Raw genomic sequence first — 21,796 nt, forward strand, 5'->3', positions numbered from 1 at the left:
ATTAATCTTATAATATATTTTCATAAAATAATTGATTTAGAATATATTTTATTAATATAGAACGAGTGAGAATTGATCAGTACGAATTATGATAACAAGCAATGTGTTTGTTTTCTCGTGTTGCGTGCAAATCTTCTGTTGCTGTTATATAACGTTGCAGGAGTTTCAGTCAGTGTCGCCATTTTGTCTTAGAATTGAAGATGAAAAACTAAAAAATTCTCTACAAAAATGCTTTCATTTTAAATTCGAAAATGGTTGAAAAAACTGCCGAAGAGAAAGAAATTTTCAAGAAAGGTTATTATGGATTTTTAATGGTCATTATAGGTCCTATCACTTTCTTCTACTTTAAGGATTTAATGGAGTTTATAATTCAGCAGGTATATTATTATTATATTCCTTAATTAAATATATAAAATAATAAGAATATATCATACTAATTCGAATAGTAATCTTAAATGAATTCAAGAAAATAAATTTAAAATTAAAAGTGAAAACGTAATTAATAATTTTGATTATTTTTCATTAAAATATTAATCAAAATATATATTTCTCGACTTATAATATTAAATATTTTGCTATTAATAATTCTAGTAAGATTACTAATTAATTAATATAAATTATTTAAATTTAACATCATAACAGGCTTGAAGAATATCGAATAGAAACTGTATTATTTAATAACATTTATATATGATATATTTATGGAGCTCGAATAGGTAACAAAGAGGCCCTATCTCTCTTCGAAAACTATAAAATTATAAGGAAAAAAAATCAATAAAATGAACAAAAACTGACTTTTTACCAATTATAGAAACAAATTTTAATTTATATCATATTAATATTATGAATTTTGAGGCCTTTCCTTGTTAGGGAAAGGCCTCAAAGTCTGAGTGAAATAGCTCTGTTAATCTTCTCTAGGCCTATATAATTTGATAATTCAAATTTTATGAATAAAATTTATATTTTAAAATCTAATTGTTTATAAATTGTTATTACAAATTTATTATTTTCGTTTAAATATTTAGTATTATGTTTTATATAAAATCAATTTTGTTTTTAGAATATGAAGCTAAAAGAAGGCGATATTATAGTCGAAAATTGGTCTAATCCACCGATGGGAATTTATGCTCAAATTTACATGTTTAACATTACTAATCCTGACGATGTTCCACAGGGTAAAGTTCCTGTACTTAAAGAAGTTGGACCCTTTGTTATGCAGTAAGTTTCATATTAAACTTTCAGACAATTAGTCTAGTTCTTCATTAAATATGTTAAATAAATTATTTCTGTAAAGACTAGCCTAATATAAATTTTTATTTAAAAACACAGTATTATAATTGAATTATAAGCGATTTTTTTTTGTTAATCTCAATTTAACAAATAAGAATTTTATAATGTTTGCCCATTGTCGGTCGAATAACCGAGGCGGTTTAGGCACAGTTTGGGGAATTTGGGATCGGATCTGGGGAACATTTTATGTGAAGTCCGTCGCGGATATGTCTGGTAAACATCCCAACACCCAGCCAATTTCATTATGGGCTTAATCAAACCATAATGAATATGATTAAAAAGATCTTCTTAAGGCCCACGATGAGTGGAAGTGAAAATGGAAAAACGAAAAGTTTGCCCATAGTTATTTTGATTGTTACAAATTTTTTTATTATAAATTAAGCTATGCTTAATTATTTCATTTATATTTAAGTTAAATTGGTCATAGCATTATCCAACAAATCAAGTTGAATATTGTTAAAGATCATTTTTAAACATTTACTATATTAATAGCGCGATAATTATTACGTTAGCTCGTTAATTAATTGCATTTAATGCATTGCTTAACTCCATACTTAAGTGTTTATTGTTTAAAGTAAAAAGAAACCCGTTGATAGAATTAAGTTTTAATTTTTCTAATGGCAAAACGAAGAACTTAAACCGAAAAATTATATTGATTTTAAATCGATTTCTTCTCAAATCTCTTATGTCACGAACAAGTCATAAAAATTATTTAAAGTTTACCTTAAACCCATTTCTCATTTATGAATTCATGAAATTAAAATAAAATAAGGCATTCTTATCTTTACATTTCTGCGAGAAATTTCATTTAGTATATTAAACAATTAAGTTTCTTCGTTATTTATAATTAAAATTATACAATAAAAATTATAGTAATAAAATTGCAAATATTATATATTATATTATTGATTTTTCCATCAATTCTTGGCACTAAACAATCAATAATGAATTGATACTAATCCTGTTGACTTTTACAGATATTATTACCTAATTTAGTTTTTATATATGTTTATTTAAATTAACTTTTATTTATGCGTATTATATGGTATTTAAAATAAATATACGTGTAAGCTAACTAGGCACAAATCTGTTCCCTTTATTAAAAACTATTATGTACTGCTGTCCATTAAAATTGCTATATCATAAAGGCTGTAAACAACAAACGTGAAATTTGCATGAAAAGCACAACATGCTGGGTGTTATGTACTACAAGATTAACTATCAATGTTTTCATGTTTTCCTTTTATTACTCTGTGTGTGTAAAATAAATATGATTCTGCTATTCGTTTCTTTCCTGGTATAGCAATTTTAACGGCCAGCAATGTTTTCTTTCATGGATATAAGTTACATTAAAATCTTCCTAAGAAGACCACCTTTCCTTCTAAGAGAGTTTGATCTTCTGTAAAGGATTGGAATGACCATATTTTTAGAATAATGAGATTGGCTGCCAACTTATCGTTTACTCTATTGGTCTTATTATTGGTTTAATTTCGAAGATGAGATGGTAAGACTTTAGTCTACTGGGGACCCTGAAACGAATCCGGCAATTAAAATGCCCCTGGAATTTTTCGGGGACAGACAGCTTAGACATCCAATTATGTTGTGGGGCTAGCCAAACCTATGAAGGCCCTCTTAGTATTCATAGGACGAAGGATTTGAGATTGTCTGGAGTTTCGCGATTTATAAAGCCAACTAGCAATAGAAAAGGAGGTCTCAAGTTTAAGAGCACCCATACAGGCCACTCTTCTATATGCCAAGTGGCCTCTTAAGCCATGCAAACAAATTTATTGATGTTCAGAGTTGGAATAACTCACCGGGGTATCGGGCTTTTTCCTGTGGGCCGTCGTCTTCGGAGGATCTACTGATCATTGTTAAAAAGTTAATACAAGTTTATATACACGATAATTATAATATAATAATAAAATCTAATAAAATAACATGAAAATTTAATAATTTAGGCTTAGAATAAAGAAACTCGTATATAAATGGAATAAAGATGCAGAATCACTTGAATATAAACAGAAGTTAGCATTTTTTGTGGAAGATAAATTATCAGATAAATCAGTGAACGAAACGATATATCTCCTTAATATGCCCGCTGTGGTAAGTATCGAGTTTTAAAAACTATTTTATGTGTGTTGTCATAATTTTTAATGTCTTAATACACGAATTTAAAACTTAAGAACGTACGACATTTGTACACGAATAGAGAGCAAACTGTAGATGAATAAAGACAATATATTAGTCCTTAAGCTTTAGACACGTACTGTACGTACGTTAAGAATCATTTTAAAATATTATATGAGTTAATTATACGATCATTAAATTTAATAATACTTTATGTAGCTTAAATTATGGTGAATGTCCATGATCCATGATTTCAGGAAGAAGATTAATACTATCCAAATAACTCATACATTTCTTTCGTTACCTTTTACATTCAGTATATTATTAAATTTTATAGACTCATATTTATTGATTAGGTAGATCCATATTTATGTTTTTAGAAATAAATTTATTATATTTCTTTTATAGGGTGCGGCTAGTTTATTAAAAGAATCGGGATTAGCATTTCTTACAAGTGGTATTTTCAACAGTATTATGGAAGAAGAGACATTGATTCAGAAAACCACAGTGAGAGGATTAATAGCAGAAGGATTGAAAGTACAGTTTCTAGATTCATTAACGAAAAAACCATTTCTGAGTTTCCTTAAAGACACTTTTGACGCTGTTCTAAAAAATGGAACCGTTAATATTCTTTATCTGGTAAGTGAAATCGAAATCATTCTGATAATGAAAACTGTCAGGTAATTTCGTTTTACAAATGATTATTATATATTAAAGTTCCTTCTATAATTAATACATAAATTCGTTCATATTTATAACCACTTAAAAGGGGTTTTTCGGATTAATAAACCGAAATGTTATGTCCTTCGAATTCAACGTTTACCCGAGTTCAAGGATTACTCAGAAAACGATTTAATTATCAATCAAAAAGTCCGAAATATTGGTGTAGGCTCTATCGCAGATTTGTGGCATTTACTGAAGAGGGACCGGAGAGCATTTACATCCGAAATACATTTAAATAAACTATATTTTTGATTTAGATTGTTGGAAAAAGCAGGCCTGTAAATCCGATTTCTTTTAAAACCAGTGGTGGCAGTGGAACCAGTGGACATTCTGGAGTACCATTAGCGGCGAGTACAGATAATGGTACTCCAGTTTTTTGTATAATTCTTTATAATGAATTTATAATTTATTTAAATATTTAGGCTATATATATTATATTAATTTTTGATTTATTATTTTTAGATGAATCGAACTGAACCAATGAAATTTGAGGTTGCAACCGGTTACAAAGATGGCTATTCGATGGGGGAAGTTCTTGCATTTGAAGGACAAAGGTAAGGATTCTTTATTTACGCCACTGGTAGACTGATGTCGTAACCAGTGGCGTAAATATCATTTATGCAAATCTATACAATTTCACAGGGTTCTAAGCACCTAGGACCCATGGTACCCATAGTGGCATGACTGCCTAGTAGAGATATGATATCGGAACTTGGAAGTAATAAAAATATTTACAGAAATAAAGTTTTTAAGTCAGAAGAAGCACAAACATACAGAAGATACTCAAAGAAAGTCTCTCAGAATAAATAGAAATATTCGAGAAGCCATAAAATACCGGTAGTCGAAAATTGAACTACAACATTTCAGAAGAAATCTGTGAGAAAATGATGTCGGTATTTTGATGACGACCAAAGTTTAACTTTTACCCATAACAGGTCTAAAGTAGGAGTATAGAAAACACTTACATTAGACCTGATCCCTTTCTACGATACTTTTGATATAGTACAGTACTATCACAGCTTACAGTGGTAGACAGATACATTTTATGCTGTTTTCTCTTAGTCCCTAATAGTGACCAAATGTATTCAGCTGCAGAAAAAATTCTCGCCTGTTAAGAACGTAATTTATCATACATAAAGCAACTGCTCACTTAGGGAAAGATATTCCCAAAATAATCACAATAAATGAATTAGCATACCTACTTTTGATTGAAAACAGTATGGCTTTATCCGCCTTACTTGATGTCATCACGACTTTTCTATTATTTCTTATAATATCTGTAACTATGGCTTCTGCCGAATGTTTATTCTCTAAGCTAAAAATTATAAAGACTCATTCGAGGAGGAATTCAATGACCAAGAGATAATAAGTGATTTAGCATTCATGAGACAGGAAACTGTACTTGTCTAAGGCAGTGGACAGAGTCTATATTTGCTGCAATTAAATTCAGACAACCAAATTAAGTTTCATGCACCCTGACTTAGAGTTTATCGAAACTTTTAAAATGAATTTTCTTTCTTAAATATTTATCTAAAATTATTAAATTTTCTTATAATTCATTGTGAAATATATATATATTCTTTTATATTTATTAATTATAGATATTTTATTTCAGAAAAATGAGTAAATGGGGAAATGAATATTGTGATATGATTAATGGCTCCGGTAATATAACTTTTCATTATATAAATCACTTTCATTAAATTATAAAAGCACAATGTCTTCAAACCTTAATATAATACTTAAAAATAGAGATCGTATCAGAAAATCTGTAGTAATATTTCTTTAATTCTAATGATAATCACTATCACTATTGCATATGTGATCTAGTACAGTAGACTCTCTGTTAATTAAACAGAACTCAAGCAACCTCAACTCTCAAGAAACCGGAAAAAATTAAAGAAATAATAATTTAAGTGTATACTAAGCAGAAATATAAGTATCAATACAGAGTTTATGTTATAGTATAGCGTACAGTATTATTCTGCATGTTAGATGAAGTATTTGACAGGCGTGTGTGGCCTGACTCGAAGAGATTATGTGAGAAATAAAATACATTACTTTAATCTTAAAGTTTTACACCAGTAATTATTTATTGTAATTTTATTTATCTGGCATTACCAATCCCCATGGGATATGAAAAGAAATTGAAATTTTATAACGAAAATAAACAATACTAGCAATTATTTATTGTGACATCGTTACAATGCTCTCAATTTTACTAGTGTCATACCCCTGTACATCATACTTTTCCTGTTAACAATAGAGTCTTACCGATTATCTATCTAACTCCGTTCAGGAGGAAATTTTTGAATTAAAATAGCGTGATGATTTCCGGTCCAAACTGGAGGCTCGTACATAGTTAATCGAGGCCTCCTGCCATAACTGTCGATGATAAGGACAGGCAGCAAACGAATGCAAGTGGAAATTTATAGGTCTGCAATTTTTGAAAATTTTAGCGCAAACACGAGTAATGGTTTTTTATATAATTTGTATAAATGAATCAATATTGAGTAAATATTCTTTAATCGAAAAAACTTATTAAAAAGTAAACACTTTTAGAGCTGTCACTCACTGTACAGGTACTTCATTCTCATTAATTCAATACTTTTTGCTAATTTTGGAGTTTTTTAAAGGAGTTTTTACAGTAAAAATCATTAAATTGTAAAAATTATATTAATTATTGTACATTATATAACTAAAAACTACTATAATGCATCATATAAGGATTCCTGTTTACTATTTCTTACTAAAATTTATATCTTTACGTACGATAAATAAACAAACGTTATTAAAAAATCACTTTATATACTTTTCATAGTTAATTATATAAATTTTCAATACTGGATGCAAAAATAGTTATAGGCATTGAAGAGAGTATTAAGCATGATTCCGTCCTTCCTTCATCAATCTCGAGAATGATATTAAATAGATGAAAGTTATGACAGATGTGGAAAATTTAGGTGCAGGAGGACCCAATTAAGTATACGAACTTCCGGTCTAGATCGGAAATCACGTGAATTCAATTCAAAAATTTCCTCCTGAATGGAATTACATAGATGATCGGAACGACTGTTGTTATCAGGAAAAGTATGATGTACAGGGGCAAGACACTATTAAAATTAAGAGCATTGTGACGATGTCACAATAAATAACTACTCGTTTATAATATTCTATTATAATTAGTTAAGATTAACATATATTATGAATATTAAGATAATTTATTAGAAATAAATAATTAATTGATTATTTTTCAGAGGGAATTACTTTTAAATATCCAATTAGAAGAAAAATTCAATATTTCTTTTTCCCTCAGTTTTGCAGGTAAATAAATAAATATAAATTTAAAATTTTTTATATTAAATGTCAATTTACTAGTGTATAAAACTGTTAATTCATACTACTTACATAAACAGTATATACGTTGTATAATTAAGTGTTATTATTAAAATTAAGTGTTAAAAAATTCAAATTAATCTACATATATTGTTTATATCAAGCCACAAATTAATATATTTTAATTATTAATTCATTGTTTACCAAACTGGGATTTGAGAACCTCTGGGGTGCAAACCTAAAAGGAAGCGATATGCATTTATATATACAAATTTATGTTGATTTATTAATACAATTTTCGAATCAAAACTATTTTCAAAATCTATATTTATTTATTTAAACGAATTCTATAATTTATCGATAATCGAATCGTTATGTAAGATTCGATGTGGAATATTTTATTAGAAATATCAATTTTTCTATAAATATTGCATTAATTGGAGAGAAAAGATATTCGTAATATTTTGTAAAAGAGAAAAATCATGTAAAAGAGTGTGAACTTTACATAATTATTTCAATTATAAATTATTATTACAATAATCTTTTAATTACACTATTCTAATTATTATTAATTAAAAGAATCTAATTAAAAAGATCTGTTATGATATTTTATTTTAAAAAAAACATTTTATATTTTTATTATTATTATAAAATGGCAAAAAAGCCTAATTTCGAGGGTAGGGTTTTATAAAAGATTGTAAATGTTAATAACGAGTAAAATCCGATCCTACTGGAGATATACACGACCCCATTATTTTTCCACCCCTCGACTTTTAACCACCAAAATTTAATAGCATCAATTCTCCTAATACACAAACCTCCCTGCAAAATTTCAAACGTTTTCGACTAAAAGCACAGGAGTTATTAAGCTTCAAAGGTGAACTAAATAGTCATACACACACGCACTAACATTCATACATATAAAAATTCCCCCCTTTTTTGCATTTCTCGACCTTTCAAGATGTCCTAAATCCAAAAATGTAAAAATCTGGTAGGTTATTTTTTGCCGGATTGCCATACTTTCCTCTGTTATAACAGCTGGGAAAAAGTTATAAAATTCTAACCAAAAGAGAAAGAATTGCATTGAATGTTAATTCTAATACAGTACGAAAGTAGGTAATATATATACATACATGTACGAATAACTGTAATAAGTATAACACCTTTATATCTCAATTCTTTAGATTGTAAAGTTTTTTATTATTTGAATAATAATAATAATAATAACAAAAATAATTTTAATTAAGGAAACATTTTTATTTAAAGATCTCTTAAACTAGACTACATGGGAAATGATGACGTTTTTGGTATTCCAACGAAAAAGTTTTACATGGATACAATGTTCCTCAGTCCTCGAATCATGAAGTCTAACTCGTGCTTTTGTACGGAACCTGTCTACTGTAAATATAATGGAACGATTCCTTTAGACAAATGCTTATTCGGTATGTATTGTATTATTTTCTTTTTTGCTAAATAATTGAAAAGATTATTGCTTTGAAAAGTAAATGGAATTTTTATATTAATTTATCATGGATAATGAAAAAAATGTATTGGGGAACTGTACCATATTTCATCTACGTAATCCAAATCCTCCCACCTACAATACATAATCCGATGGTTGGTCGGTTGTTGTCCATGCATTGTTCAAGGGAGTTTACAATAGGGTAGGAGTAATATGGTACAGTTACCCTAACTAATTATTTACCTGAGTAAAATTACTTTAGTCGAACTCCTGCTAGACCCTATTAAGTATATCCGATGTCACAGCTTGAACGGTATAATAAAAAGTATCAAAAACAGAAACGAAGAAGATATTAATAGCTTTTATAAAAGAACTATTCTTAATAAAACGTTTTATTCTTATACATTTATATTCTTATTGTTTTAGGATTACCGATAAGTGTTTCCAAGCCACATTTTTATGGAGCGGATTCTATTTTTCGTGAATTGGTCAAAGGTTTAACACCGGATGCTGACAAACACCAGACTTATTTTCATATAAACACTGTAAGTTTTTGTTGCATGAGGGATAACATAGTTTTCTTTCTTTTATATTTAACTACTGTGTTTAAATTAACAATTTTCGTTATTTTTATTAAATTTATGTAAAATTTCAAACTTTATTTCAGATGTTAGCTATGCCTCTTCAAGTCCAAATTGGTCTTCAAATCAATATGAATGTCAGAGTCGATAAAAGATTCAAGTAAATTATTATATTTTTTAGATATTTTTAGTTTGAGCACACGAAAGATAACTTAAATCTTGCATTTTATTAAACAGAATTCTTTCTAAAATGAAAAATATGGTGATGCCAATTGTCTGGATTAATGTTGTAAGTATATTTGCATGTTAAATATAAAAAAATCATAATACGTATACAATTGTTATGACTTAAAAAGTAAAAGAAAACATGCTACTTTATTTATCATACTTTCTTAACTCTTCGATTAAACATAGTTATCTATGTTAAAATAAAGTATATATATTAAGATAATACAGTAAATATATTTTAGAACGAGCAATTATTTATTGTGACGTACCGGGCTGCAATTTCTCGTCACAATGCTCTCAATTTTAATAGTGTCTTGCCCCTGTACATCATACTTTTCCTGTTAACAAAGGAGTTATGCCGGTTATCTATCTAACTTCATTCAAGAGAAAAAAATTATAAAAGAATATTTTACACGCCATTAATATTGGCATTCTGATTTGCATTTCTTCAACACATTACTGTTAATAAGTAAAACAGTTCGGTCTTCACTCCATATAAATATAGATTGGGCTTACTTTTTAAAACTTGACACAACGCTTAATCCTCCACAACAATTAGACTATTATTGAAATAAAAAGTATAATTAATTAATTAAAAATTATTATAAATGAACTTTTTCTAATTTTTTTTTTAATTTATAAAAATNGCCACAGCACTGGCGAAAATGTAAATTTGCCGACTGAAATTTTTTCGGATAATTGACGTTTTGGATAGTTGACTTTCGGATAATCGACGCTCTACTGTATTTGCTAATTGATTGCATATTTCATTTATATCTATATGCTACAAATAATTATTTATTTATTATTTGTTAAAACCAATGTATAAATTTTAACTGAGATGTGCAAAGCAACCCAATGTGAAACAGCTTAAAAATTATTTATTTATTAGACAGCCGGTATAATGGGTACCGGTCTCGAATGGGTGGTATATTTGGGACTAATGGGACCAATCTATTCTGCAAGAGCAGTTGGTATTGGTGTTACGTGTTTAGGATTACTAAGGCTAAGTAGAGCTTTTAACTTCCCATTAAACAAGGTAAAGTCTATTTTTCGAATTATTGAATTATAAATTAATTTATCATTACATTTTAACTGAATGATATCATTACACTTCATGAAAGAAATGTTAAATTTCCTTCACAGAAAGAAGAAGTAAGCAGAACGGCCACAACTTCAACGAAGGTGCATCCAATCGATACTAAGTCCATTAAATCTACTAAGTCTTCAGAGAAAAAGGAGAAAAGTGCTTTGAAAGGTAAACTTAGTAAAATTTTAACCATGCCCAAATTTAAAAAGACAAAGAAAGAAGAAACGGACGAACAAGAAGCCGCATCGAGTGATGGACAAGAGCAAGTTCAATCAAATACTGTACAAGAAGGATAAAGATATTCTTTTTATAAATGTTTCTCCAATATAAAGTAAAATATTGAGAATTCAAACAAATTTCTTGAATATCTTATATATTAATAAATGGACAGTAGACTATAATAAATTTGAGAAACGTAACTACAGATTTAAATGAAGTGGAAGATTTTGTCAAATGGAAATAAATCAAACACTTAATAGAAAAACTAAAATTAAATTTAAATAATACTTCAATCTTTAATCCTGAGAAAATAACGGATTTAATCCAATACCGTACTTTATATGTTTATGTATAGGCCTATGTGTGCATAGTATTATTAATATATACTACAAGCTGTATACTAGTAATTACAGCTTGTAGTTATCACACAAATCGTGAATTTCTCCAATTTGTAAGACATTCACAAGCCGTGTCTTTTGATTATAAATACTTTGTTTTTGTTATGAAAACAAAGAAGGCCTATGCAGATTTTAATTTAATTTATTGTCAATTTACTAATTACAAAGTTTATGTATTGCACGGATATATAGATATAGAAAAAAAAAGCATCAAACACTATATATATATTTCTTAACACAACATTTTTATAAAAATAATGTTACTTTTCTACTCAAAGGAAACTACTTTATATCTATTAAGCTTAGTTCACATGGATATTCGATTCTCTCCTGCAGTGTCGCGAAACGAGAACAACGAAATGAACAGTAAATGTCAGAACAAGATGGCGGCTGATAAGAGAGAATTGATGTTGATATTAAAGAAAACCAATTCGCGATTCTCTCTCTCTCTCTCTCTATGTGAACTAAGCTTAAAAGAATGTTTTCTCTTTTGTTTATTTTACAGAAATAAGATTTAGTGTTTCTTGTAAATAATTTCGTTTGTTATTTTCTAAGTGAAATTATATTGAAAAATGAAAATAAATGAGTTATTGAAAATTGTTTAAAGTCTTTCTGATATTATACGTTCATGAAATTTTTCGTGCATTTTTTTTTTTAAAAAAAATTAGTAGATTGATAAACATTTATTAGGCTATAATTTTTAGAAGAAAAGTGAATAAAAGTAAATGTTTTCTACGTTTATTTTAGTCAAAACAAAAGTAACAATTGGCAGATCACTCGTGTGTTCCGTTGCTTTACTCTTTCAATCCACTGACACAAATCTTAATGCTGACATTTTAATGTTTTGTGAATAAAGTTACATTTCACATTTGTATGTATGGAAACTTTTGGGACATCCTGTATGTAATATTATAAATTTCAGGAAATATATATAAGCTTGCAGGGATGATATAACGTAGATATCGACTTTTGAGACATACAATTTATATTTCTTTCTTTATTGAAGAATGTCAACAAATATCAATACATTATCTTCTGATTGTGACAATTTCTTATCATATTTATTTACTTTATAAATGAAAATTTACCGATATTTTTAATTATTTCGTTAAGTAAAAAATTATTTTATTCAATGTTTTATTAAATAGAAATTTCTATTGGGAGTTTTGTTATTTACAGGTTTGAACAGTTTGAATTATCAATTTTGTTTATCATTTATAATTGTAAATTGAAGCAAAAAGAAATGTAAGAAATTTTTAAAATTTCTTTAATTCATTTCCTGTTTGACTATTTCTTTTAATTAGACTTCTTTTGGCAATTTTCATCCGGATACTTTGCTGAAAGATAAAATTGTCTTTTTAATAAATGTAAAGATAAATATAATTTATTTAAATTTAGAAAAATTTTATAAGTATAAATATAAATACATATATTTAATAATTTTGCTTGGTTTAATAACAGCAAACATAAAGTGAGATTTACACGATACATTTCTTCTACACTCTTCAAAAGTGAAATTGCAACACCACGAAAAAATGCTTGTAGCCATATGCACATTGCAGGGCCTGTAGAGGTGTGACAGATATGCAAATGATTAAAAGAACAAACACCTGACAGAACAGACACCTGTTTATTCATTAACGAACGTGACCCCGACGAGCAGGCCGATATACGGCGAGGCATACTATCATGAAGCGATTAATGGTTACCTGAGGTGTCCCTTGCCAAGCTGCGTCAACTGATGTGGATGTCATCTACGATATTTAGCGGTGGTCTCCGGTGACCTCGGATGAAGTCCCACAGGAGTTCGATGGGAGAGCGATCTGGCCAGGGAAAAATATGAATTTCATTTGAGCTGATCAGAGTTCACCATGCGACGTGAGGTCGGGCATTGTCTTGCTGGAAAACAGTGTCGGGTGCGGCCAGCACCAGTGGCCGAACCACAGGCCTCACAATTCGTGTGACATATTAGTCTTAATCCGCTGTCAGAGTACCGGAAAGGTGCACCAGGGCTGTCCGCTGATCGAACATAATGTCTCCCCAATCATGATGTCCGGTGTTTGGTCGGTTTGAAGCCAGGCGAAAAGGGCTGGTACCGCCACACCAGTCATTCCTCCACAGACAGAAGCGGGGTTCATCCGTAAACAATACCCGATGCCATTTAGTAGTTCAGTTGCGATGATGACGACGACACCACGCAATGTGTGCAGCGTGTCGAGCAAATAAATTAATGGTGGCATCTCTGTTGCTGGTTGCCGTGCGTGTAGCCAGTCTTCATGCAACCAGCTGTTAATAATTTCGGTGGACACAGATGCACTTATTCACGGTGACAGGCGACTTCGGATGCCACGTACCGTGGCGAACGGGTCCCGACGAGCCGTTCGGCCGGTCTGTGCGTTCTGTCGTTCGATCCACTTCCTCTTTGTCGTGTTTGCAGATGTTCCTGCGTTCATCGTGTCACAGGATCAACAATTTTTTATAAGGGTTTTTAAAAAAAATTGTAATAACAAGTAAAATCTTCATTAAATTGTCCGAGTTGTTAAACCACCGTTCTAGAAATTCAGATTCTAATTCGGGTAGAATTCTCTAAAACTTTCAAGAATGGTTAGCCTATATATATCAGCATCCATCCCACGCTACTCGGGCCCGACCATCGCGGGAAAGGCTAAATTCGTGAATATGCAGTAGCGGATTACCCAATAGGCGCATTAAGCACGTGCCTGGGCCTTTTCGCCTCGAGGAACCTCAAAAATTACATAGCAAACAGATAATGCCTCTAAAAATTTAGTGAACGTTTGAAAAGCTTTATAAAACCACTCTTTATTATTAATGAATTTTATAGACTTTTTCAAGTAAAAAAAAAATGAAACACTTTTACATAAAGGGCCTTATAAGAAAATTGTGCCTCGGGCTTCAAAGCAACATAATCCTGTTTGTGATTGAGCCTGTTATAAAGGTTCTTTTAATGTTTTCAGAGAGATGAATTTGAAAAAATTAAATAATAAAACAATTTACTATTTGATATAATTCACTAAGATAACCAAATATAAAACAATAAATCAAAATGATCATAAAATAAATATAACAAAAATCATTTCAAATGATATTCTCAAAATATTTCATATAAATTTCACACTTTATTTCCAAATAATATTTAGTTTTCAGATAATTTAACATAATATTAAATTGTATAAAACGAAATATACTCACGAAATAACTTACATTCTTCAGGAAACACCAAGAGATAATTGATAAGAAGAATGATGTACATCCCAATATTAATGCAGACAACGATACAACAGGGGCAATTGACAATGGGAAAACTATTTTCCAATAAAGATAATCTATATCTTCATTACTCAATTCATATTCCTAAGGAAGAAAAACACAATTAACCCATAAACTGTCAGAATACATTTGTATTTATTAACTAGCAGGTGGGCCCGGCGTTGCTCGGGCAAAAGTAACGATAACTAAGATAAAGATTATTACGTTACAGTCAACCTTACCCGTTTTCACAGAATGCAAGAATTGGGTCCCCTTGTTTCCAGACTAATTAGAGAATTTTTAGATGGGTCTAAAAATATGTTCGATTTCCCGCAAAAACGAAAAAAACTGCATCTGCGTCTTGCACGTCGCTTTCTCTTAACAATTCCATTGTTACGTAGCATTTCCATTGTTGACACTTCCATTGTTACTTAANGTTACAGTCAACCTTACCCGTTTTCACAGAATGCAAGAATTGGGTCTCCCCGTTTCCAGACTAATTAGAGAATTTTTAGACGGGTCTAAAAATATGTTCGATTCCCGCAAAAACGAAAAAAATGCATCCGCGTCTCGCGCGTCGCTTTCTCTTAACAATTCCATTGTTACTTGACACTTCCATCGTTGATGGAAGTGTTAATCCTTAATCCTGCCCCTCTCCCCCGTGGGGGGGAATTTCGAAAAATCCCTTTTTAGTGTGCGTTTTCGTGACGTACCCTATCTGTGTACCAAATTTCAACTTTCAACTCCTAACCGTTTGGGCTCTGCGCTGATTATTATTATTATTATCAACCCGTCTCGATTATATATTAGATTTTAAGTCTGCTTATTAGTTTTTTTTAATTTTTGCTTAAAGTGACATGTCACAGATTGTTAATAGATCGAAAAGGCCATTCTCGTTAGCAGGACTTATTACTGTATCCTTATTTTAGATAGTGTTCGAGCGTATCCCAACTCTATGTGAATTGGTTATGGCTCGTGTCTGTAAAAAGCTCGAAACAAACCCGTGCAAGTATCAGTCCAAATCCCACTCTTTACAGACAGAGATAAAGAAATTCATCTAAAATCCAAATTTTTAACATTAAATTGAGTCTCTACGCAACAATAAAATTTTCCTGTTGTTGAGAGAGGATTCTATTGTTAACTCGTGTGATTATTTATTGCGAGTGCTTTCTTGAGTTTTGCTTCATTTGCAGCGATTGTAAAAGTAAGTTTAGACTACGATCTTTCTAGATTTAAATACTTTTTAACTTTGATAAACGAAATATCACAATTAGTGGCGGTGGTTTTCAATAAGAATCGACCGGTTTCCTTCAGAGGAATCGGATCTTTTCATTGTTAATTTTCCAATTGAATTGTTAAAGCAAAATGAAAATTAATAAATAGTCCACTTTAAATTTGTTATTCCCTGTTATAGTTTATATATTACATACGTATATACATTAATATCCGCCTGAATCTTAATTAAGTAGAATAATTGGAGTTCATTCGTCGTCTCGTTTCCTTTATTTTTACGGATGTTTTCTGTTAAGGCAGTCAACAGAATAGTACAATAGTACCCGGCGTTAAACGGGTGGTCGTCCTAACTCCGGACGACAGCGCCTCGTCTCTTGTCCAATATCTGGAGCGGCGATATCCCGAAGTTCCGGAATGGACGGTTGAGACACGGTCACGCGAGACGGGAATATGGAATTTTCTAGTAAAAAAATCGCACGAAAAGTAAAATTGAGCGGCTCAGCAGAACAATGGTGTGTCCCTAGTATATTAATAACTTTCGTAATATTAAATTTGCGGGTCTATAAAGTATCCCTCGCAGTAATTGTTACACCCGGCGTTATTAATCGTAAATTTCAAAAATTATGTGGTAAAACCCATTTTAAGAACTTTATCAGAATGCCTGTAAACTACATGGGAAGTCCTCGTAAATAGAGTTTATAGAGAAATTTAGAATTAGTTTGGTTTATTTGATTACCGCAACGCGATACGTGAGCGATCATCCGAGGAGGATGCATCTCAGGAGAACTTTTGTGGGAAACTGGCCCCTATTTAGGTGTTATAACGCGAAGAAAACCCAGAAAACTCCACATAGCCAGTCCGTTGGAAATGTACAAACCCAGGACCGACTACCTGTGTTCGGTGGTTTTATTCATTCGGTTACTGGAGGGTACCTATTGGGCTGCAATTTGAAAAAATTGTAGAGCTATAAATTCCCACTGTCGTCCTCCTGTCTCTGTCCTTCCTTAATCCCGAGAACGAAATTAAATAGATGAAAATCAAGACCAAACATAGAAATCGTAAGAGAAAGAGGATAAGATTAATTATATATGAACTTCCGATTGTATTGGCCTTATTGCTAACAGGAAAAGTATGATGTGCAGGGGTAAAACACTACTACACTCCACGCAAGTGCTATGACAGCAATGGCGTAATGGCTCCTTAATTCGCTCTATATCATTGTCGCAGTAATTCGGTGTATATTTTTATAAAATTATATCCTTTTTTGTAAGAATTATATTTAGTTAATTATTTTGTTAAATTTTTTCTAATAGATGACACTACGTGTAAAGTCAACAATCGAATGTAGACAGAAATTAATCGATATATAACAATCCAATTGATAATTTGGGGTGTAATCTACGACATTATCCAAGTTAGAAGTATTTGAACGTAATTGCCGAGTTTCATAGCAATTGGTCAAACGACCTAGGAGTGTATAGCGAACAAACAAATAAACATTCTCATTTATATATATAGATAATTGACTAAATTAAACTTATAGTTTAGGAAGTTTAGATCCAGTAATGCTTTAAATGCATATAAATATTTAATTAGAATATATTGAAGTACAGTATATCTATAATTTGTTATTAGGTAGTGAGTTTTACTTATTCCTAATGGATATTCAATATATTATAACTTATACAGTACCATGTAAATTGCACAAGCTTCTATGAATACAATATATTAAATATTATATATAAACAATTTTACCTGGCTGATCCAAAATACTGGTAAAACCATATCAGAAATGGATGCCAGCAATCTGAAAGAATATATTATAAATATGATAGTATTCTACAATATATTTAACTTAAAATTACTTACTCTAAATTTTCCGATTTCCTAACATCAGCATTAATTTGCAATTTACGCACTCCTTTAACTACTGTTCCAGTCACCTATTAATATAATTCATTTCATTAATTAGATAATAAACAGTAGAAATTTCGTAGTAATTAAGCATTTCATCACAAATAAATTCAAACAATTTTAAAATACTTCAAGCATGCAAAAACTTCATAAATAAAATTAATTGTTATTAATATACTGAACTTAAATTACTTACTGGATCGATATCAAAAAAACTTTCATGCTGATCTTTATTTGGCCGAAGACCCCTTACTTCTTTCAAAAGACTAGAATCCCCCTGATAGAAATGAGGTGCAGAAGCTACAATCGGGACATCTAAAAATATAATAATAATTCATTGAAGCCATTTCACTTCATATTTAACGATTTTTTAAATTCTGCTCTTCATCGCAGTCGCAAGCTGCAGTCTGTTTTCTGCCAATTCTTTTCAGGTACTCATTACTGTTGCAATGTCCAGAATATAAATTTCTGCTTATAAAGTCAATTGAAAGCCATCATAAATCTTTTATTCGTTCTTCAATACTTAGCAGGAGCCAAAATGTATGTCGTCCATTATTAGCGTTATACCATCCATCTTGCAACTCTTTATTTGTTTCATTCCTTATTAGATTTTTTATGCTTACAATTGAAATTTTTCTGTATCTACTTTGTTGTTTTACACACTGCGGTACCACTAATAGATCTTTAAACGTTTACCTGAACTATTCTTAACATTCTATCTTTAGAACTCTGTATGTTACTGTTTGCAATAGTCCATCTTCTTCACCTTTTGTATCAGTGGGAATTGTCATTAACTTCTCTCAGATTTTCTCTTTTACAATACCTCAGATGACAGTCTCGTTTGGTAGTTTCAGATTTTGCTTAAACTAAACTATTTTCTTTACCAGCTTACACCCACCAAGCTAATATTTTAATTTTGCTTCTATAACGTTCGTTACTAAAGTGTTCATATAAAAAAGAAATTTGATTTTAAAAGAGAAAACGAAAGACTTAGGCTAAAATAAACCTAGGCGTTTCCAAAGTCGAGATCAAAGAACTCCCAAAACTTCAACGAAAAAGCATTTAACGGTGTGAAAGTGGCAGGGGTGGGATTCGAACCCACGACTCCGAAGAGACTGGTACCTGAAACCAGCGCCTTAGACCTCTCGGCCACCCTACCGACTCGTTGTAAGTGTGTTCCGGTTTCGTTCTTTAAACAGACTCGTGTAATAGCCAAATACTGCGTTGTGCACTGATATAACCTTTCATCTATAACTGTCGGACTTTTTTTTCGCTTGCAGCGACTAGAGCAGTCAACTAATCGTTCGTCTTCTCCTGACTTCAATTCCAATAGCGACTTTCTTTGAGATAAATTCCACACACCAGATAAGAGTGAATACTGATGCGAACGTTTTGTTTTCAATGAAAGCTTTCGTCGTTTCTTGCTTAGGTTTTGAGCCAAATTTTACACGTGACTACAACGTTTATCCGCGCTAAAATTCAAGCGATTTTCCACTAAAAGTTTTTTCACATTCTGCGAACTCCTAATATGTGTTTCGGTTGTTTTTTTTTTTTGTGCGTGTTTACTAGACGGTACATATGGTCTCACAAGACCAGACAACTTTCAGTTTGGCTGGGCATCCGTTGAAAAATCGAATTACGAAATTGAAAACCTAGAAAATAACGATTTACAAAGATTGATGGCGTGTTTCTGATGGAAACCCCATCTTTTTTCGGGTGGTGTTTGCGAACGCAATCGGCCTCCTGCGAGTAGAAGTATTAGTTTACAGAGTAGCACGAAACAAAGCGGAGGCCATATAGTCGCAGGGAATTAATTACTCGTAGTCAATTTCTGTGGCAAAGGCGCGGCTACTATAGGAGAACTGTATCCCTTGTTTTCTCGAAGTGTCAGTCAACATGAACAGTTAAAATTTTGGTAATGACTAAAACAGTCGGTAGGGTGGCCGAGCGGTCTAAGACGCTGGTTTAAGGTACCAGTCTCTTCCGAGGCGTGGGTTCGGATCCCACCCCTGCCAGTTAATGCGTTCTTTTACGTCTAGTTTTGCGTCGATGTATGCAAATCATTTCGTCGCTTTTTGTCGATTCGTACAAAAATGAACGAACGAAGAACGATGACATTGTTACGTTTGCACAGTGCGTTTATTGCAATCGATACGTGCATCGACACTACATTCTAATCGCGCTTAGAGATCTAAGGTTATCGGAAAGATTTCTGAAGCGAATGTAAGTTTTGCACGTTACGGTGGAAACTGAAATAAAAGAAATGTTTGCAGACAAACTGTTTCTGCACACTTTGCATCAGCATTTGTTATGTATGACCGTAAAAAGCGTTAACATTTTAGTACAAATAAGGTGGAGGGTAAAAAGAAAGCTTTGAGTGTTAAGAATGCGCAAAAAATCGCGTTGGTAGGGATGGAATTCGAACCCACCTCCGAATAGACTGGTACCTAAAATCACCACCTTAGACCGCTCGATCATTTTCGACAACTGCCACATCAATTAAGAAGTCAAGAAGATTTCGATCTTTTTCCTAAAACCCGGTGCGTGCTCTCGACGGCAGACAACAGCCAACGTGAGGCTAAACGGACCAACGATACTAAATCACCTCAGCTGACATTTCTTTTCATTAGATAGTCACCATTTCCCCTATTCGAGAATCAGGGTTATCCTTGTTTTACTATCGCACCACAAGGAGAACGTTTCCTTTATTTAACTTTCAGAAAATTAAGACATCAGCTTACTACTCTGGTATAATCATGGTTGAATCCGAGCGAGCAACGAATTTTTCATGGGCAAACCGTCTCTGATATGTCGGGCCCCGTCTTTTATCATACGTTGACCCCATTAAGGGCCTGACCAAATCCATGAGAGATATGAAAAAAGGGACCTCTTAGCGTCCACAAGATAGACAAAAATAAAAAAATATACATTGGTGAGTAGAAGAATGGAAAAACGTAGTTAAAAAGTCATCGTTAGAAAGAATTCATAAAGAGAACAATATTAAATGACTACTACTGGCAGCAAGAATGCATTTATTCTAATAAATGGGTTTGATGACAGGAATTGATAGTGTAAGCCGTTTATAGTCATTGCAAGTTCTTTTATTTAATAAACTCACAACTGGTATATAAATTGTTTATTGTTGAATATTTATCTTTGTATAATATGATTTATTATACCGTTTGTATAATGTCATATTAAACTTTTATCATTACGATAAAACTGAAAAATAATAAAAATGAAATTGTAGTCACCCATATAACAAGGACCAACTGGAGTAATTCCTCCGACATCGCAGGATTTGAGGACAGAACAAAAACATTTATTATCTTCATTGATTGTAGCAGCACTATATAGTCGATCGGGTATTATAAATCTGTAAACTGGTAGTTTACGGATGAAAAAATCTTTCTCGTACTCAAAATATAATGATCTAAAATAATCATAAACCATTTTATAATATTCGACGATAATAAAATTTATTAAATATTAATTATCAAATGTATTTTACCGACAAATTTCTTTGATAAAAACGTATAATGTTTCAGTTTTCTTTAAAAATGGAGGAAATTGAAGACCATCTGAAAAAGTAAAAGATAATAAAATTAGAAATATACAAAAGTATTTATAATTTATTATACTTTTGACGATAGACTTTAAAATATATACAGTAGAACCTCGATTATCCGGACTAATTGGGGATGAAGGTAGTCCGGATAAGAAAAAATCCGGATAATCGAAACAAATACTTTAATTTGTCTTTTAATGATAATACAACACGTTTTCTTTTCGATGACATATCGGTAATATTAAAAATAAATACTGTATTTAAATCGTGTTCAAATTTTCAAGAAACAAACGTTCGTATTGAATTTGGACTACTACTGACCAACGCTAACAGACTACCTATTGTTTAAAAGGCCCTCTG

The 21,796-nt window shown here is 31.2% G+C and overlaps 3 protein-coding genes and 1 non-coding gene across 5 annotated transcripts in view; 2 read left to right on the forward strand and 2 right to left on the reverse strand.

The window, feature by feature from the left end:
- The first annotated feature begins 251 nt into the window (after positions 1 to 251).
- Positions 252 to 5,843, forward strand: LOC111624820 (sensory neuron membrane protein 2-like). The gene is made up of 6 exons (XM_023367774.1): positions 252 to 377; positions 1,061 to 1,218; positions 3,249 to 3,393; positions 3,826 to 4,056; positions 4,603 to 4,694; positions 5,756 to 5,843. The coding sequence occupies exons 1-6, from the start codon at positions 252 to 254 to the stop codon at positions 5,841 to 5,843; spliced, it is 840 nt and encodes a 279-aa protein (XP_023223542.1).
- Positions 5,844 to 8,737: 2,894 nt separating this feature from the next.
- On the forward strand, positions 8,738 to 11,133 carry LOC111624821 (platelet glycoprotein 4-like). The gene is made up of 6 exons (XM_023367775.1): positions 8,738 to 8,918; positions 9,365 to 9,483; positions 9,606 to 9,679; positions 9,757 to 9,808; positions 10,640 to 10,786; positions 10,894 to 11,133. The coding sequence occupies exons 1-6, from the start codon at positions 8,762 to 8,764 to the stop codon at positions 11,131 to 11,133; spliced, it is 789 nt and encodes a 262-aa protein (XP_023223543.1). The 5' UTR covers positions 8,738 to 8,761.
- Positions 11,134 to 12,549: 1,416 nt separating this feature from the next.
- The window catches only part of LOC111624842 (lysosome membrane protein 2-like), a 14,531-nt gene continuing 5,284 nt past the window's right edge, over positions 12,550 to 21,796 (reverse strand). Inside the window, exons 7-13 of one of the 2 annotated variants that reach the window (XM_023367805.1) lie at positions 21,380 to 21,449; positions 21,123 to 21,301; positions 18,065 to 18,183; positions 17,824 to 17,897; positions 17,710 to 17,761; positions 14,677 to 14,826; positions 12,550 to 12,791 (exon numbers count right to left, since the gene is read on the reverse strand). In XM_023367805.1, the coding sequence (XP_023223573.1) occupies positions 12,711 to 12,791; positions 14,677 to 14,826; positions 17,710 to 17,761; positions 17,824 to 17,897; positions 18,065 to 18,183; positions 21,123 to 21,301; positions 21,380 to 21,449 (725 nt within the window). In that variant the 3' untranslated portion in view covers positions 12,550 to 12,710. Of the gene's footprint in view, positions 12,792 to 14,664; positions 14,827 to 17,709; positions 17,762 to 17,823; positions 17,898 to 18,064; positions 18,184 to 21,122; positions 21,302 to 21,379; positions 21,450 to 21,796 lie in introns of both variants that reach the window. The other variant, XM_023367804.1, reaches the window with a different exon arrangement.
- On the reverse strand, positions 18,946 to 19,027 carry Trnal-cag. The gene has a single exon. It is a non-coding gene; the product is annotated as a tRNA-Leu (tRNA).

Source organism: Centruroides sculpturatus, unplaced genomic scaffold (genome assembly GCF_000671375.1).
Source record: "Centruroides sculpturatus isolate CEXI.00-Female unplaced genomic scaffold, Cexi_2.0 scaffold394, whole genome shotgun sequence".
In the NCBI taxonomy this organism is placed as follows: domain Eukaryota; kingdom Metazoa; phylum Arthropoda; class Arachnida; order Scorpiones; family Buthidae; genus Centruroides; species Centruroides sculpturatus.